General features: G+C 43.0%; 1 protein-coding gene across 1 annotated transcript in view; it reads right to left on the reverse strand.

Moving 5' to 3' along the window:
• Positions 1–20,543, reverse strand: part of LOC126191562 (retinol-binding protein pinta-like) — a 142,636-nt gene that overhangs the window by 73,721 nt on the left and 48,372 nt on the right. Inside the window, exons 3-4 of the mRNA XM_049932478.1 lie at positions 16,379–16,538; positions 1,189–1,438 (exon numbers count right to left, since the gene is read on the reverse strand). Coding sequence (XP_049788435.1) covers positions 1,189–1,438; positions 16,379–16,538 — 410 coding nt within the window. The remainder of the gene's footprint in view (positions 1–1,188; positions 1,439–16,378; positions 16,539–20,543) is intronic.

Genomic DNA, 20,543 nt, shown 5'->3' on the forward strand with positions numbered 1-20,543 from the left:
GAGAGTCCATTGTGCATTCCACAAAGTACAATACAGAGATCAAACGACGGAAACGGCGAGTTATACCAGTATAGTCAATATCTTTGAATATTTCTGCTCAGCAATCTGGTTAGGCAACCCGCTGGGCTCGGCGCCCTGCCGGCGCACCAGCGTACGCGCATACCTAAAACACCCAGTGTGCGCGTACGGGACAACGCTCGCCTGCTGGTGCCTACAGAGTCCCTCATCATCTCCGTTACGTAACCAAGGTCGTTCTCTCGCCATATAAGCGGGCAGTGCACGCCAGCGGAACCATTCCGCTGTGAGCTCTATCTGCAACAGCATTGAAGCACTATGCCTCGTCGACGTGTGTATCGTCAACGTCGCCACCGCATGCCTGTCTACAAACATATTATAAGTTTCGGAAACAAACTTGGCACAACTGGAACAGCCCTATCTGTTATATCGAATGGACCTACATTTTTCCGTGGATGCCGAGTTAATTTTAGCCTCGACGCTGGCACAGGGAATACTGGAAGTGGATTTTTGACATGGAAATACTTTAATATTATCAATATCGCTATTTTTGAAAATAACGCGGATTTCAGGTCATTCAGAGGCTTTTGAACACGGCGTCACAATGGATGCTAGCTCAAGTGAGTTAATTTCGAGTTTTGGAAATTTTTTGTGTATGAATTTTTTTCGAGTATGCCAGTAGAACAACAGGGCGAGTCCCACCAGCTGGCTTTATTTGATTTCCCACCACCGTCATCTTGATGATGTCATGTATTTAAGATGATGTTATTGGCCTGGTATGTAGCCAACCAGCATGAGCACTTGCACTTTTCAAGTTGTTCAAATACATCAATTGTCAGTTGCTGTAATCGTCAAAAGCTCGGATTTTTACTCAGGCCTGCTGCTGCAAGGAGGCCAAGAATGTTTTATAAAAGGTTATCTACGTTTACATCTTCGCTGCAACTGACACAAGTTAGTTCTTAGATTTCAGCCCTGGACTACAGCTGTGATTTCGATATGTAGAAATCCTATCAACTGATATATAATTCTAAAGGATAGTGTTATTCGTGTCATCTTCTTATGTGCAAATTACATATACAGACCAAATTCTGCTTAAGTGCTGCATGTTCCAAGAAAGCTAATATTTGTGACGTTTGAACATTGTATGTGGAACAATGTTTTGAAAGAACCTACCTTGTAAACAAATTCCATAGCACGTATGACGTTGATATCAGAGCGGACGACGTGTCCGGCATGTACGTTCTTCAGGTCGAAGATAATGATGTCTCCAAGGGAGTAGTCATTAAATAACATCAAGTCGAGGTCTATGGAGCCGACTTTTCCGTAATTTATCCAGGAGACCCACGCAGGGTCGGGGTCGGGGTCCGCAATGATGTGCACGCGGTGCAGGTCCTCCGTGAGGCGAGGCATCGTCACCAGCGTCCTGTCGGCACATCGTAGGCACCACAGTCAGAGGTTATCCACACGGTCTCAGAATAATATCAGCTGTACTTAACTTGCTGCGTGCCCTAAAAGCAGAACTTACAATTAGGTGGGTTTAGGCGTAGTTGTACACTTTTGTTCAGAAAAAGCAAAAACCTCGAAAGACTAGAGATAGGACGTCCATATTTACAGGACATGTACATTAGGGCGTTCTGCAGAAATGATTAGCATTTCAGTAGCCTCGATCCACCCTGTTGCAGAGTAGGCACAGGGTCTGCCATGGGCCCAGACAAATTGTTCAAGGCGTGATGTTATCGATGCGTACAAGGCCTCGAATGGCGCCCTGTGATATAGCCATCCATTCTGCGCAACCTGGTTCCAAAGTTCATCTGTGGTGCTTGGATGACAGTACTGCACCTGTCGTTTCACCGTATCCCGCACACTTTCGATTGGCGACAAGTCTGGTGACCTGACAGGCCAGGAAAAAGGGTGACATGCTGTGACACCAAGAAGTCTCACGTGTTCGTTCAGCACCGTGTGGTCATGCATTGTCTTACTGAAAAACTGCGTCTCTGGTTTTGTGCAGAAAGAGTACGTCTATAGGCCGCAGGATGTCATTCACGTAAGTGGCACCATTCACAATGCCCTGCACACCCGCCAACTATGATTTGTGGTTGTACCCAGTAGCACCCAACACCATAAGGCCTTGAACTAGGGCTATATACACTCATGGAAATTGAAATAAGAACACCGTGAATTCATTGTCCCAGGAAGGGGAAACTTTATTGACACATTCCTGGGGTCAGATACATCACATGATCACACTGACAGAACCACAGGCACATAGACACAGGCAACAGAGCATGCACAATGTCGGCACTAGTACAGTGTATATCCACCTTTCGCAGCGATGCAGGCTGCTATTCTCCCATGGAGACGATCGTAGAGATGCTGGATGTAGTCCTGTGGAACGGCTTGCCATGCCATTTCCACCTGGCGCCTCAGTTGGACCAGCGTTCGTGCTGGACGTGCAGACCGCGTGAGACGACGCTTCATCCAGTCCCAAACATGCTCAATGGGGGACAGATCCGGAGATCTTGCTGGCCAGGGTAGTTGACTTACACCTTCTAGAGCACGTTGGGTGGCACGCGATACATGCGGACGTGCATTGTCCTGTTGGAACAGCAAGTTCCCTTGTCGGTCTAGGAATGGTAGAACGATGGGTTCGATGACGGTTTGGATGTACCGTGCGCTATTCAGTGTCCCCTCGACGATCACCAGTGGTGTACGGCCGGTGTAGGAGATCGCTCCCCACACCATGATGCCGGGTGTTGGCCCTGTGTGCCTCGGTCGTATGCAGTCCTGATTGTGGCGCTCAACTGCACGGCGCCAAACACGCATACGACCATCATTGGCACCAAGGCAGAAGCGACTCTCATCGCTGAAGACGACACGTCTCCATTCGTCCCTCCACTGGAGGCGGGCTGCACGATGTTGGGGCGTGAGCGTAAGACGGCCTAACGGTGTGCGGGACCGTAGCCCAGCTTCATGGAGACGGTTGTGAATGGTCCTCGCCGATACCCAAGGAGCAACAGTGTCCCTAATTTGCTGGGAAGTGGCGGTGCGGTCCCCTACGGCACTGCGTAGGATCCTACGGTCTTGGCGTGCATCCGTGCGTCGCTGCGGTCCGGTCCCAGGTCGACGGGCACGTGCACCTTCCGCCGACCACTGGCGACAACATCGATGTACTGTGGAGACCTCACGCCCCACGTGTTGAGCAATTCGGTGGTACGTCCACCCGGCCTCCCGCATGCCCACTATACGCCCTCGCTCAAAGTCCGTCAACTGCACATACGGTTCACGTCCACGCTGTCGCGGCATGCTACCAGTGTTAAAGACTGCGATGGAGCTCCGTATGCCACGGCAAACTGACTGACACTGACGGCGGCGGTGCACAAATGCTGCGCAGCTAGCGCCATTCGACGGCCAACACCGCGGTTCCTGGTGTGTCCGCTGTGCCGTGCGTGTGATCCTTGCTTGTACAGCCCTCTCGCAGTGTCCGGAGCAAGTATGGTGTGTCTGACACACCGGTGTCAATGTGTTCTTTTTTCCATTTCCAGGAGTGTATCTTGTGCGAACGCAGTCACTATAATGCTGCTCTCCCTGCCTGCGGCGAACTAAAATGTTCAAACAAACAGAAGCTGGATTCGTCCGAAAACACTATCTGATACCATTCCTGTCCCCAGTGACGTCGTTCGATGAACCATTGCAATCTACCATGTTTCTGCACAAGCGTCAAAGGTAAGCAGAAAAGCCATATTGTAATAAATGGCAACGGACTGCCACCCTCGATAGTGTATGATGTGTCAAATGTTCCACTGTTGCACCAGAGGCGAGGAAGACACAGATCTGTCCTGAAACACCATTTGCATGAAGTCTTCTAGGGAGGCAGTCTGGATGCTGCGACCTGACCCACCCCTACATATTTTACGGCCTTCCTTGAATCATTCTGCGCACACCCGTTGCACTGTCGAAACACTTCGTGCCACACAGACAGCCATTTCCCGGATATGCATCACATTATCTCATGCCAATAATGCACCCTCTTTCAAACTCACTGATTCGACGGTACAGTTCGCACCTACGTCTGCGAGGCATCCTGCACGTCTGCTCAATCCACACTGATCCATTCCCTTCGGTTTATAGCGACGATGAGAGCCGCAGACACATTTTACCGGTAGGCGGTGTTGCGCCGTGATATCGATGTTGACCTTGAACCTGCTGGCTGATGTGGTTCCAAACCTAGTCATTTCCGCAGAACGTAATAATTTACATGTCCTACGAATATTAACGTCCTATCTCTAGTCCTTCAACGTCATCTGTTTTTCGAACATGACTGTACTAGCACTTCACCTGTGTAGTATGTGTATCCGAGACAGTCAACAACAGTTTCACACATTTTTAACGCACAGTCTTACCACATATCATGTAAAATTGCAATAAATATCACAGTCAACTACAAATATTAGCGTTTTCTTTTCGCGTCTTACGACGCGTTTGAACCTCCCGAGTTCATACTCTCGTTCGATTTTTGTACTGTCGTAGGTGAATTTGCTGAGATGGTGACAAAAATCATTTCACTTACGAAAGATCAAACGCTAAATTGCGCAAAACGAAGATTACAAACATTGGAAGAAAAGGAAACGACATTGAGCAAACCAGGTGAAATTACAGAAGATGGGAGGAGATTCCAACAGTTTTTGCAGTTCATTTATACAGCGTGATGCAAAAAAAAAAAGTAGCCTGGATGAGTGGATACGATTGGACGTCAATTTGCAGCACCATTAATGGAGGAGGAAAAGACCTACAATTACTTTCAACAGGATGGGGCAAGCGCCCATACATCTCGCTCCGAACCTTGGAGCACGACTGTCATTTTATGTAATTCAACACAGTTAAATGTATTTATATCGTAATTGATTTAAAATCAAATACTAATAAGGTTAAGCTTAATATAATGCCAAAACTTTACTAATGTTTACTTTAATTTTACAGTGCTTTTATACAGGGCTATTACAAATGATTGAAAGGATTTCATAAATTCACTGTAGCTCCATTCATTGACATATGGTCACGACACACTACAGATACGTAGAAAATCTCATAAAGTTTTGTTCAACTGAAGCCGCACTTCAGGTTTCTGCCGCCAGAGCGCTCGAGAGCGCGGTGAGACAAAATGGCGACAGGAGCCGAGAAAGCGTATGTCGTGCTTGAAATGCACTCACATCAGTCAGTCATAACAGTGCAACGACATTTCAGGACGAAGTTCAACAAAGATCCACCAACTGCTAACTCCATTCGGCGATGGTATGCGCAGTTTAAAGCTTCTGGATGCCTCTGTAAGGGGAAATCAACGGGTCGGCCTGCAGTGAGCAAAGAAACGGTTGAACGCGTGTGGGCAAGTTTCACGCGTAGCACGCAGAAGTCGACGAATAAAGCAAGCAGGGAGCTAAACGTACCACAGCCGACGGTTTATTGTGGTTAGCACACTGGACTCGCATTCGGGAGGACGACGGTTCAATCCCGTCTCCGGCCATCCTGATTTAGGTTTTCCGTGATTTCCCTAAATCGCTTCAGGCAAATGCCGGGATGGTTCCTTTGAAAGGGCACGGCCGATTTCTTTCCCCATCCTTCCCTCACCCGAGCTTGCGCTCCGTCTCTAATGACCTCGTTGTCGACGGGACGTTAAACACTAATCTCCTCCTCCCCCGACGGTTTGGAAAATCTTACGGAAAAGGCTAAAGCAGAAGCCTTTCCGTTTACAATTGCTACAAGCCCTGACACCCGATGACAAAGTCAAACGCTTTGAATTTTCGGCACGGTTGCAACAGCTCATGGAAGAGGATGCGTTCAGTGCGAAACTTGTTTTCAGTTATGAAGCAACATTTTTTCTTAATGGTGAAGTGAACAGACACAGTGTTTGAATCTGGGCGGTAGAGAATCCTCACGCATTCGTGCAGCAAATTCGCAATTCACCAAAAGTTAACGTGTTTTGTGCAATCTCTCAGTTTAAAGTTTACGGCCCCTTTTTCTTCTGTGAAAAAAAACGTTACAGGACAAGTGTATCTGGACATGCTGGAAAATTGGCTCATGCCACAACTGGAGGACGGCAGCGCCGACTTCATCTTTCAACAGGATGGTGCTCCACTGCACTTCCATCATGATGTTCGGCATTTCTTAAACAGGAGATTGGAAAACCGATGGATCGGTCGTGGTGGAGATCATGATCAGCAATTCATGTCATGGCCTCCACACTCTCCCGACTTAACCCCATGCGATTTCTTTCTGTGGGGTTATGTGAAAGATTCAGTGTTTAAACCTCCTCTACCAAGAAACGTGCCAGAACTGCGAGCTCGCATCAACGATGCTTTCGAACTCATTGATGGGGACATGCTGCGCCGAGTGTGGGAGGAACTTGATTATCGGTTTGATGTCTGCCGAATCACTAAAGGGGCACATATCGAACATTTGTGAATGCCTAAAAAAACTTTTTGAGTTTTCGTATGTGTGTGCAAAGCATTGTGAATCTCAAATAATAAAGTTGTTGTAGAGCTGTGTAATCGCTTTAATCATTTGTAATAACTCTGTATTTATTAATTTCTAAAAGAATTTACGTATGGCAAACGTAAACCTTAAATTGAAAATATTATACAACAGAAAAAGTTACCTAGGTAGTAATTTTATCTATAGAACTTTCTGGAAGCTTTCATAACTACAGGCCACCTATCATCCATTCCTGCTTGGCAGAAACTGCATCAGAGTCGTTACACGTCAGTGAGAGTGAACATGATGTGAAGACCTTTTGATTTGTGGTGAAAAGGGCAATGGATCTGTTCATAACTTTTATTTGCATTCTGACCTGATATTTGCCATGTGATTTTAGAAAGTGTTTGTGACTGTGTATTGATTAATGTTAGGTGGAAACAAAACATCATAATCTGAAAACATGTCATTAACTTCTGCCATGTTGTTTCAACAACCCAGGGCCTAATGATTTGTATTAAGACTATGTTGTTCTTACCGCCGACAGACACAGATTCCATTGGCAATTTGAGTAAATAATTAACAAAAAATGGTTCCAATGGCTCTGAGCACTATGGGACTTGACTTCTTAGGTTATCAGTCCCCAAGAACGTAGAACTACTTAAACCTAACTAAGCTAAGGACATCACACACATCCATGCCCGAGGCAGGATTCGAACCTGCGACCGTAGCGGTCGTGCGGTTCCAGACTGTAGCGCCTAGAACCACTCAGCCACTGCGGCCGGTAATAATTAACAGTATGTGTCAAGATTCATCTCTTGAATTTTATCTACAAACATTGCATATGAAATGGCTTGCACTTAAAAGAAATGCCATTTAAAGTTAATATTTCCAATACTGAAAATTAATGGAGGAACTTTACACTGGGTGCTTAATCCAGGATTTATAAACCTTTTTGGCTGCAGAATGTATATAATTTTCATGTTTCATAAGAATATTGCAAGGTAGATCGAAATATTGAGCCAGTACGAAAGATTGCAGAGGCAAATGGCTATGATGGACACCTCTTTGTAGAGCAACTATTACTCGTAGAAAGACCACGAGTAAATGACGGTAAAGGAACAACCATATGATTTTCATATGAGACTTCAGAGGTAGAGAGAGGCTAAGTACATGAAGAAACTTAATCTTGGTATTTTACGAGGTGTTGTGCTCTCAAATATAGCTAAAATGAACAAGAATAAAGAAGCAAATAGTAAAGCAGCAGTGAATGGCGGTAATAGATGTGAGTCATGATATATTTGGCAATTCAAAATATGGAGAAGTTGACAGAAGCTGACAGAAAACCTGACTGGACTGATGAACTAAGAATTATCTTAGGGAAACTGGGAGATATGCACACAAATATAAAACCTGATAGTGACCAAATGAAATCTAACAGCGAACTATTGATATCTGAACTAAAATTTAATGGTGACAATTTAGTTTCAAGACTAGAAAACTTAGAACCTACAATGAAGACAAACAATTAAAAAATAAGCAATTAACTTACTGGATAGCAGTGTAGCTGTTAAAGAAAAATATTTAGTTGTAGAAGGCAGTAGTGTTCTTGTGCAAGAGTCTTGTGTTACTAAAGCCCCATCAAATATTTACCAACCTGTTGCACAAAGCAGAAAAGCTGCAGTGTAGACTTATAGAAGTGTTAGGGAAGCATTATTCAAGAGCAGATAAGAAATCATAGGAGAACTACATATTTAAAAAGTATGCATGACAAACAATGACTCTACTTTCATGTTACTCAAGAATTTCAATAAGCAAATTTAATCTGTGGGAGGTTTTTGTGAAAATGTTAACTTCAGTGATGGGTCAAAAATGTCGCAAACTGCAATGTGGGTTGATCCCCGTCAAAGCAATGTTTCTAGTACATGCTTTGGTTCAGATTCACAAAATACTCAGATCAAAGACTTTTTTCTTGGGATTGTTTTGTATTTGCACTGAACACAGCAGTGGTAGAATAGGGCACTTATGATCTCACAGTATCAACTAATTAAATATAAATGACACACTGTTCTGGGACTGGAAAGCAAAATATAACATTTATTACCTTTTGTGTTGGGAAACCTCTTACAAACGAAACACTGTTTATATTAATGAAATTTTCACTGTATCTGAAGTGTATGACGTTTATGCAAAACAAAGGTGGAAATGATAAAACTTTTTTTTATTATATTATTTAATCTATTGTATCCTATGCTGTATTACTGCTTTTTTTAATTAGCTGAAGATAAATAGATTTTAATTACTGTCATTTTGGGAAACATAAATATATTCTGAAAAATAAATTAGGAATTTTACATAAGAGGATGTCAGACCGATAATATTTTGCTGTTTATTATGTTTATAGTCAGCTGATGTTAGCAACCCGATACATCCAGATCCTTAATGCATAAGTAATGCTTAAGAGAAATGAAGATATTAGATTTTTGCAAGCTGTGTCCACTCCATTACTGATATCATGTCATTATGAGAGAAAGGCTCAGTGGGGAATGGTGTTTGTCAAACAAAAAGAATAAACAAATTATGCAAACAAACGGTTGTATACAATGTATGAAAGATCAGTAACGGCGTAAAATATATTTCTTGGGTCAAAATTCACTATAAGTAACTACGAATGAATTATGAAGATTACATTCAGAGCATTTTTCTTCTTCGGATATATTCATGGAATTAAAAGTTTATGGATGTTCTGTGACATTTATATTGAAATGAAGTTTTGTGAACTATTCTGCATTTTCTTAGGTTTATTTGATGTTAATCGGCTGATGACGTATTAGGGACTTATTTGTACTCTGTTCTGTAATGTACTGTACTTTTGTTTGTGATGGTATACTATGGTACATAGTATACATATGGCATACAGAGATTCGAGCGCGCACGGAGGCTTTCCGGCAGTCGTTCTTCCTGCTAACCATACGCGACTGGAGAGGAAAGGGAGGTAATGCAGTGGCACGTAAAGTGCCCTCCGCCACACACCGCTGGGTGGCTTGCGGAGTATAAATGTAGATGTAGATGTACATGATTCTCGGAAATATTTAAGGCAAATTATGCTACAAGTTAATGTGGAATATTGGTCTGTGGTTATGCTGATGATTTTCGTGAAGAGTAGCCAATGGGTCTAGTATACTGGTAGTATTTGATTCTGGGTGACAACTTTGTGATGGTCAACATAATCTCTGTATGAGAAAAATTACTAAAGTGTTTTGTATGAATCATAAAATATAATGTTACTGCTGACCATAACATGTTAATACCTCTTGAAAAACTTCTGAAACTGGCTGAAATTTTAAATTTTAATAGTTAAAATTTGGTGGACTGTACGGTGTTGAATAAAATGTGGGATCACTACTGTTAGAAAGAAAGTTTGTAGGTTACATTAAACTGGGATATATAAAGTATACTCATAGTTGTTATTTTATCAAATAAGCAAAATACTATGAGACTATATAAACAATTTAAAGTCATTTAAGTCAAAAGAATGTCCCTTTTCGTGTTTTTGGAAGTATTGCTTTGTAGGCCTACAGTTTGTTTTGTTATTATATGGTGACATCACAATGTTGTCAACGACGTCATTCTTAAATAATTCACAATAATACATTTTTGTTACATATTTGTGTGTCAGGTGGTGTTATATTGTCAAATACATGATTTCTAAATTGTCTTATCAAAACTGTGGAAAAGAACTATTTACAAAAAAATGGTTCAAATGGCTCTGAGCACTATGGGACTCAACTGCTGAGGTCATTAGTCCCCTAGAACTTATAACTAGTTAAACCTAACTAACCGCCGGCCGGTGTGGCCAAGCGGTTAAAGGCGCTACAGTCTGGAAGCTCTATGTTGAATATATTTTTTAGAAAACGCTATAATTGTAAATAGTTGAGCCGGCCGAAGTGGCCGCGCGGTTCTGGCGCTGCAGTCTGGAGCCGCGAGACCGCTACGGTCGCAGGTTCGAATCCTGCCTCGGGCATGGATGTGTGTGATGTCCTTAGGTCAGTTAGGTTTAAGTAGTTCTAAGTTCTAGGGGACTGATGACCTTAGAAGTTAAGTCCCATAGTGCTCAGAGCCATTGAACCTAACTAACCTAAGGACATCACAAACATCCATGCCCGAGGCAGGATTCGAACCTGCGACCGTAGCGGTCTCGCGGCTCCAGACTGCAGCGCCAGAACCGCGCGGCCACTTCGGCCGGCTCAACTATTTACAATTATAGCGTTTTCTAGAAAATATATTCAACATAGAGCTTAATGAGTCAGGATGACAGTTGAGGAGAAATACGTTCCAAGACAAAAAAAAAAAAAAAATACACTACGAAAGAAATATACAACTGAGGAGGAAATCGGTAGTTGTGATCTGGATGTAGACATAGACAAATAGGTATTACAATTTCAGAAAATTGGGACGATCTATTCACGAGAGAGAGTTTGACAAATTGAACAATTTAGTAACCTCCGGCCCTTATGCAAGCAGTTATTCATTTTGGAATTGACTGATAGAATTTTTTGGTGAACTCCTGAGGGATATTGTACCAAATTCAGTACAATTGGCTGTGAGATCGTCAAAATCCCGAGTTGTTTGGAAGGCCCTGCTCACGATGCTCCAGATGTTATTAATTAGGGAGAGATATTGCCTGCCGAGATAGGATTTGACAAGCACGAAGGAAAGCTGTAGGAACTGTTTCTATGTGTGGGTGGGCTTTATCAAAAAAATGTTCAAATGTGTGTGAAATCTTATGGGACTTAACTGCTAAGGTCATCAGTCCCTAAGCTTACAACTACTTAACCTAAATTAAACTAAGGACAAATATAGACACCCATGCCCGAGGGAGGACTCGAACCTCTGCCGGGACCAGCCGCACAGTCCATGACTGCAGCGCCTGAGACCGCTCGGCTAATACCGCGCGGCGGTGAGCTTTATCTTGCTGAAATGTAAGCCAAGGATAACTTTCCATGAAGGGCAACGAAACAGAGCATAGAATATCGTCAGCGTACCACAGTGCTATAATGGTTCCACGTAAGACAACCAGAGGGGTCCTCCTATGAAATAAAGTGGCACCCCAGACTTCTCGCTGTCCAGACAGGTCTTTGATGGTCATCGTAGCCTCTAATCTCACTGACTGGAGTAGAATTATCAACAGTGGTAAGTCCCGCTCCGAACAGAGTGCCAACTACGAGGGAATACGTGTCTGTCGATGCCCTGGAGAGCAATAGGATACTGAAATGGATGGCACTCTCCATACAGTAGTGACGGGCTGGGGTGCCATTGCATTTCATAGCAGGACACGTTTGGTTGTTATCCACGGTACCTTTGCAGCACGACGTACGTCGTAGATATTCTGTGCTCCGTTTTCGTGCTCTTCGTGGCAGGCCACCTTGGGCTTCTATTTCATCAAGAAAATCCCCTCCTGCACACGGCGAGAACTTCTGCAGCTTTTTGCCATGCTTGTCAACTCCATCTACGCCAGCAAGACCATTGGATCTCTACACAGCTGAGAATGTTAAGAGCATTATAAGCAGAATCCTCGAACCTGCTTGGGGTTCTGACCATCCAACGCGCCATTTTGTCAGAATCTGGCACGGCATCCCTCAGGAGGCCATCCAACAAGTCTATCAATCTGTGCCCAGCCGAATAACTGCTTCCTTAAGGGTCAGAGGTGCACCAGTACGTTAATGACTTGCTCAGTTCGCGAAGCTCTTTCTCTTGCATATATCATCCAGTATCTCTGAAACTGCAAAAGATTGATTGTGTGTACATGCAGGTCACATCCGCCAATTTCCGTCCTATTCGGCTAATTTCTTTGTGGTACAGTTTTGTCTCGGAGTGTATTTCTTTGTGGTACTGTTATTAACGTTATTCTATGTACACAGTTCTCGTTCTATATGGACTGGAGATCAAGTGAAATTTTCATAGGTCTGTGATCATATGAGTGTGTTTCTGTTGAATTGACAAACACTGGGTGTTGGGCACAATGCATAACGAAAGATTTTTTCCATGCTCTTAAAATATAAAAGTCTGAAAATTGGAAGAAAGGGTTAATGTATTTTTTTGCAGTTACACCAGTGCCATCTAACAGTGAGCGTTTGAAAGGTATGTCACCGTAGTTTTATTACAAAGTATCTTTTACTTTAGTAATAGTTGATTTTCTATGTGTACACATGATGAGTACTCAATTCAACAAATTTTACTGTTTTTAATAATTATCTGAATTATAACAGCTTTTTCTGCTCATATTTAGAACATCCGCACCCAAGGAGTAAGTATGATTTAATACAAATTCCTTAAGGAATGAAACGAAGACTGCAGTTGTAATGAGCCCCAGTTAAGTTACCTATGCTCGTTCACATTAACGAATACAAACTTTCATCTTATATAAAATAAAACTTTCCTTCATCTTACCGGCTAGAGTGGCCGAGCGGTTCTAGGCGCTCCAGTCTGGAGCTGCGCGACCGCTACGGTCGCAGGTTCGAATCCTGCCTCGGGCATGGATGTGTGTGATGTCCTTAGGTTAGTTAGGTTTAAGTAGTTCTAAGTTCTAGGGGACTAATGACCTCAGAAGTTAAGTCCCATAGTGCTCAGAGCCATTTGAACCATTTTTCCTTCATCTTATTTGTGGTTTGTTTTTTATCGTTTGTTGGAGTTTTGTCAAACCTTCTTACGTAACCAGTAGGAGATCACACGATACTTCGATGTAATTTCCATTCGGTAAATCTATAGGGTCGCCAACAAAACGTGTTTCGATGTGATGCCAAAGGCTTCTACGAGTTTGAGGAGCACACCCTTTTCTGCACGTCGCAGGATTTGCCTGTTGTGCGGACAGAAGTCTTTGTGCCAAGACACTTGCTGCGGAGCTTGTGACTGGGATGATATTGGCATCGCGGTAAGTCTTCACCACTTTCAGCGGTGGCTTCTAGTTGTGTAGAGGTGCGGAACAATTATTTTGCGTTATTTTGCTTGCTTTCTGTGATATTCTATGACTACAATTTCATCCAATTGGACACCAACGTACTGTGTGCTGGAGATAAAGATGCTTCATAATTTAACAATAGCTTTACAGCATAATAAAAATTGACCTTTTAAGAGTTAATGTGTATTTTTCTGCTGCTTTATGTTCAATTTGTTATCTACACACCACGTCTGGAAGACGCCCCCTCTACCATTCCACCAATTACGCTCTTGATTTCCTTGACACCACATCCCAAGATATCGTCTGCATATGTAACCACCCAATCAACTAGGTTAGCTTCTTCCAGTTGACACAAGAGATCCTAAAATCTAATTTCGGCCTATGGGCCCTTCCTAACAGTTCTTTTGATTACTTTCAGTATTCCAGCTGACCATTCGACAACTCAGTCTTTATAGTAGTATACACACTGTGGTTGCTGTACTCCTTGAATCTGCACAAATAACCATAAATTGTCGAGTACTCCAGGGATCGCGTGTAATAATGAAATCGCGTTTGCTTCGTTACATATATCTGTTGTTTCTAACGTATTCCTGAATTCTTCATGAATACTCCTCCATTTCCTAAATCGAACGGGCACTTATTAAGCTTATTAAAGCTACGATCTGCTACACAGGTGTATTTTCTGAACATTTACAAGCGTCTTAATCAGGTTATAAGATTACCTGATTCTTTATCCACAGACTTTTTAATTATACGGCTTTTTCTTATTTCCATATGCCTTAACACTTACGGACATTTATCTGCGGGGAAAGTTAAAACAACCGCTCTACGAGGTGTGACAAGTGTCGCACTGTTTTACCTACCTTTCCTAGGTTGGCACCACTTTCTGTGGTTTCCCGCTAGCTCGAGTGGCGTGATTGTCTGGCGGAGGAGGCGTTCATCTGTCGGTGCAGAGGCTGACAGAGTGGCCTGTGACAGGCGCCACGAGTGTTGACGGTGCTGGTGGGCCACCAGTAGAAGTCTGGCGCAAGCCGAGAGAGGGCGTGCCTGTGTGAGATCGCCAGCACGGACGGCCTCTATTGTGGGCCTACTGAGATGAACAGACTTGAGTCGCTGGAACCTGTCGCTTACGGATACTGGCTGGAATGTGTTGGCCGGCCGGAATGGCCGAGCGGTTCTAGGCGCTACAGTCTGGAACCGCACGACCGCTACGGTCTCAGGTTCGAATCCTGCCTCGGTCATGGATGTGTGTGATGTCCTTAGGTTAGTTAGGTTTAAGTAGTTGTAAGTTCTAGGGGACTGATGACCTCAGCAGTTGTCCCATAGTGCTCAGAGCCATTTGAACCATTTTGGAGTGTGTTGGGGTTCCTTGGGTGTATGACATACGACTTTATACTATGTCCGTGACGTGTATGTAGCTGGCTGTGCTATGCAGCATTATACACTAACAGGTACCGTTCCGTAATCTGGTATTTACTAAAACCACATTTTCTGAAAGCGACTCACAAACAGTGCGTCCCTAGAAGGGGTTAATAACTGATGGTGTGAAGTGGCTGCCCACAATGTATTGTGTTTGCCGTGTAGGATACACGTTTTCTACCGACTGTGTGCTAACAGTTGAACAGTCGGTTTGCTAGACGTTTTAACGATGTTTTGTACTTGTCCTGTCTACCATGGTTAACTTGTGTCGTCGATAGAACAATAGATAGTTGCTTTCTGTTTCTTTACGGAAATGTTTCAGGTTAGTTTCTGTGGTGTTTTCTTGCGCCTTTTATGTGCGTATATCTGAGGATCGTACGACAAGGTGTATGTTTATGTCAGTTTTCAAACGACAACCATCCGTTTTCCTTGAAAAGGGAAAAATAATGTTCTTAATTGTTAAAGTACTTATGGTACAATTTGAGCTTTTAGACTGAATGTATCTCTGAAGTTTCCTTGTGCTGTCTCATTTTCATAGACTGTTGTAATTACGATGTAAAAATTAATTTAAATTTTATTCAATCTGAGTTTTCCGAAAGTAATTTGTTTCTGTTGTTAAAATTTCATTTTGAAAGTGTTCTGTTTATGACTATATGATGTTAAAATTGATTTAAATTTTATGTAATGTAAATCTTTATTAATAATTTGTGGTTTTATTAATATTTAATGATGGAGACCTTCAGTTTGTGAATATGATGGTTGTAGCCAGTTGATCTGATCAAGCCAAATCTTAGTCTGTATGATCTCACGTTTTCATGTTATTAGTAAATGAGTTAAATATTGTACTGGTATCCCAAACTCATTCAGTCGATTCCATCCTTTAATTCTAAGGAGAATCTGAAGACATCGCAGCACATGAAACGTCGTATAACGAGGGCCAATGACATGATAAGTACAGATTAAATTCATCGTGCTGTTTCGTCTCTTAGGAATTACTAGTATCAGTGAACAAAGCCAAAATGCTGAGCACTTGACGTGTCAGTCATGACCGTAGGAACTTTTTATCCAGATGGAACGTCAGTAATTTTCGCCAATGTTATCTGGTCACTGACTAATCAAATTCGGCACATGTTATTTTGTCGAACCGTGCTTCTAAAATTCTTTCTAAAATTATAGAAAAATTAGCTTCATTTAAGAAATACAGAGTGTCAGTATTCGGCAGCTTTAAACGTTAAAAATTAGCTGCGTGTCTCTGATTCGTGGCATACTGGGTTCGGAATGTAATCTCCATGAGGAGGTCGAAACAGATTTAGATTTTGCTGAATTCTTTTGAAAGGAAAAACTAATTATTGTTTTTAGAAGTACAAGCAAAACAGGATGAAAATCTACATTATTGCCTTACACATTTCCAGTTTTATTCCTCGCACTTGAATTTATACCGTCAGTTGTTTGATTGCAAAAGAACGTTCAGTATTTGAAAAGAGAACATAAAACTTGTGGATCGATTTCGTCGGTACTTACAGGTGCTCCATAGTTGTCACAACGTCGCATCCCATGGGGTCACGGTTCGTCATCATCTCTGGATACCTGGTCCTCACAGAGAAGAAGTTGTCCACGCCTTTCTTAACCCTCTCTATGCTACACTTGCAGTTTATGTACATCCTTTCGATGAATGCATCTTCTGTAACAAATGTACGTGTGGGTTATTACGCAAAACTTCTCACTAATCAAATAGTATATGCTGTAACAGCTGTAACTGGAAGGTAGGTTTTTATTTAAATTTTCAGACTTTCACCTGGTACGATGCTGTTCTCCACCTTTTCCCATCGTGTGCTATTTTTTACACATCTGTGTCATTGCTTCACCCAGCTTCCTCTCTAGATCTGGTCAGCCTCTACTAATGGTGACCTTCTCCTTCCAGCGACAGTTCACTGTTTCTGGAAGCCGTAATGAATGCTCCACTAACCTGCGTCATCTCTCGGTGAGCGTCTTACATAGTCTTCTGTCCTCAGTTATTGCTGTACCCTCCAGAAGCTACGGATCGTAGCTGCACATGGAAGAGTGACGGGCTGGCTAGTACTCAGGAGCAACTGACTTAAGGCTGGCATGCAACACAGGGCACACTGCTTCCGCCTTCCACCTTGCGTCACACAAGCAGTTCCCAATTGCACATCAGCCCATCAAACGCGGAGAAAAGCTGACGCACGGCCCGTATCAAGACAGTATCAACAGCAACACAAGACAGCATCAGGACTCAACTACAGGCACCAACAAGAAAATCCACACAGCACTTCCTGCACGTTATCATAGTTACCGTTCACTAAATTCGGGACTAGACCAGAATTCAAGACAGATCAGGGCCGGTGGTCAGCGATCTGTTGTGGCACACAATCTTCATGCAACTATGTGTTATAATGCTTCTACAAACAAATTACTGCAGGTCGTTGCTAATCATCATCTGGCAGTAAATTTTGGATAAATGTACACTCAGGTGCCGAACGTCATGCGATACGTCGGAAAATTGCGTTCGAGCTCCTTTTGCCAGGCATTGCGTTACAACTCGGCGTGCCGTGGACTCAACAAGTCGTTGCAAGTCCCGTGCAGAAATACTGAGCCACGCTGCCTTTATAGCCGTCAATAATTGCGAAAGTGTTGCCGCTGCAGGATGCTGTGCAGGACCAGACTTCTCGATTGTGTCCCACATATGTTCCATGTTGTTGTTGTTGTTGTCTTCAGTCCTGAGACTGGTTTGATGCAGCTCTCCATGCTACTCTGTCCTGTGCAAGCTTCTTCATCTCCCAGTACCTACTGCAACCTACATCCTTCTGAATCTGCTTAGTGTATTCATCTCTTGGTCTCCCCCTACGATTTTTACCCTCCGCGCTGCCCTCCAATACTAAATTGGTGGTCCCTTGATGCCTCAGAACATGTCCTACCAACCGATCCCTTCTTCTGGTCAAGTTGTGCCACAAACTTCTCTTCTCTCCAATCCTATTCAATACTTCCTCATTAGTTATGTGATCTACCCATCTAATCTTCAGCATTCTTCTGTAGCACCACATTTCGAAAGCTTCTATTCTCTTCTTGTCCAAACTATTTACCATCCATGTTTCACTTCCATACATGGCTACACTCTATACAAATACTTTCAGAAATGACTTCCTGACACTTAAATCTATACTCGATGTTAACAAATTCCTCTTCTTCAGAAACGCTTTCCTTGCCATTGCCAGTCTACATTTTATATCCTCTCTACTTCGACCATCATCAGTTATTTTGCTCCCCAAATAGCAAAACTCCTTTACTGCTTTAAGTTTCTCATTTCCTAATCTAATACCCTCAAGATCACCCGACTTAATTCGACTACATTCCATTATCCTCGTTTTGCTTTTGTTGATGTTCATCTTATATCCTCCCTTCAAGACACCATCCATTCCATTCAACTGCTCTCCCAAGTCCTTTGCTGTCTCTGACAGAATTACTATGTCATCGGCGAACCTCAAAGTTTTTATTTCTTCTCCATGGATTTTAATACCTACTCCGAATTTTTCTTTTGTTTCCTTTACTGTTTGCTCAATATACAGATTGAATAACATCGGGGATAGGCTACAACCCTGTTTTACTCCCTTCCCAACCACTGCTTCCATTTCATGTCCCTCAACTCTTATAACTGCCACCTGGTTTCTGTACAAATTGTAAATAGCCTTTCGCTCCCTGTATTTTACCCCTGCCACCTTTAGAATTTGAAAGAGAGTATTCCAGTCAACATTGTCAAAAGCTTTCTCTAAGTCTACAAATGCTAGAAATGTAGGTTTGCCTTTCCTTAATCTTTCTTCTAAGATAAGTCGTAAGGTCAGTATTGCCTCACGTGTTCCAGTATTTCTACGGAATCCTACATGTTCCATGGATGGCCAAATCATTCACTATAGTTCTCCAGAATGTTCCTCAAGTCAATCGCGAACAGTTGTGGCCCACTGACATCAGGACTGTCATCCGTATAAATTCCATCATTGTTTGGGGTCATGAAGTCCAGGAATTGTTCTAAATGGTCTCCTAATAGCCGAACATAACCTTTTAATGATCGGTTGAGAAATGCCAGACGATTCCATGAAAACACAGTCATATCATTAACCACCAGCTTGCGCACTGCCTCATTCACAACCTGAGTCCGTGACTTCGTGTCGTCTCCGCCACACTCGAATCCCACCATCAGTTAACTGATCCTTGGACTCGTGGGACGACGCCACGGTTTTCCGGTCGTGTAGGGTCCATTCGATATGGTCACCAGCGCAGGAGAGCTGCTGCAGGCGATGTCGTGCAGTGAGGAAAGTCATTCGCGTTGATCATTCGCTGCCATGGCCCATTAACGACAGATTTCACCGCACTGTCCTAACGGATACGTCCGTCGTACGTTCCTCATTCATTTCTCCGATTATTTCACGCAGTGTTGCTTGTCTGTTAGTACTGACAACTCTACGCAAACGCCTCTGCTCGCGGTCGTTAAGTAAAGATCGTCCGCCAATGTGTTGTCCGTGTGAGAGATAATACCTGTTCAAAAAATGTGTGTGAAATCTAATGGGACTTAACTGGTAAGGATATCAGTCCCTAAGCTTACACAATATTTAACCTAAATTATCCTAAGGACAAACACACACACCCATAATACCTGTTCAAAAAATGTGTGTGAAATCTTATGGGACCTAAATGGTAAGGTCATCAGTCCCTAAGCTTACAGAATATTCAACCTAAATTATCCTAAGGACAAACACACACACCCATGCCCGAGAGAGGACTCGAACCTCCGCCGGGACCAGCCGCACAGTCCATGACTGCAGCGCCTAGACCGCTCGGCTACTCCCGCGCGGCAGAGGCAATGCCTGAAATGTGGTATTCTCGGCACATTCTTGACACTTGGATCTCGGAAAGCCGAATTGCTTAACGATTTTCGAAGTGGAGAGTCCGATGCGTCTAGCTCCAACCACCGTTTTGCGTTCAAATCTGTTAATTCCAGTCGTGTGTTAATAATCACGTGGGTACCTTTCCACGTGGATCACCTTACAGCTACACCTTACAGATTCACCAATGCGCTTCCGTTTTTACCTTGTGTAAGCGATACTATCGCCAACTGTATACGTGCATATCGCAGTCTTATAACTTTTGTCGCCTCATTGTATTCAACCTATGACGAGGCTGTGCAAGTGCCTCGAGTAAGCAAGCTAAAGCATAACAACTTTCGATAGTAAGGGGCTCTCTTCCTGTCACGTTTATGTCTGACGCCAAATAAATTTGGTGAATACATCTCTTATTCTATTTAACATGTATTAAGTTCATACTTTACTTCTTCACTTGGTTTATAACATGCTTTGATAGCACCGTACTTCAAATAGTTTCTTTCACTCTAGTTATACAGTGGTTCCACATATCACTTCCATAACTCGGTGTTACAGAGCACAAATGTATTGTAGATAAATGTAAAATCGCCTCAAATTCTTCTCCAGTGAGCAATGAGCAAGGTAAGCCTGGCCCACGCCCTTTCTCGAACATCAGGAAGACAAACAGGCAGGAAACTGACATTCTGCAAAGCACTTGGAAGACATTGCCGTACTTTGAATCGTAAACTTGGCAACATGACCTCAGCAATGAGTTGGTGTCATGACTGGCAGCTAGCTCTAAATGTAAAAAGAAA

The sequence above is a fragment of the Schistocerca cancellata genome, chromosome 6, assembly GCF_023864275.1.
Source record: "Schistocerca cancellata isolate TAMUIC-IGC-003103 chromosome 6, iqSchCanc2.1, whole genome shotgun sequence".
Lineage (NCBI taxonomy): Eukaryota > Metazoa > Arthropoda > Insecta > Orthoptera > Acrididae > Schistocerca > Schistocerca cancellata.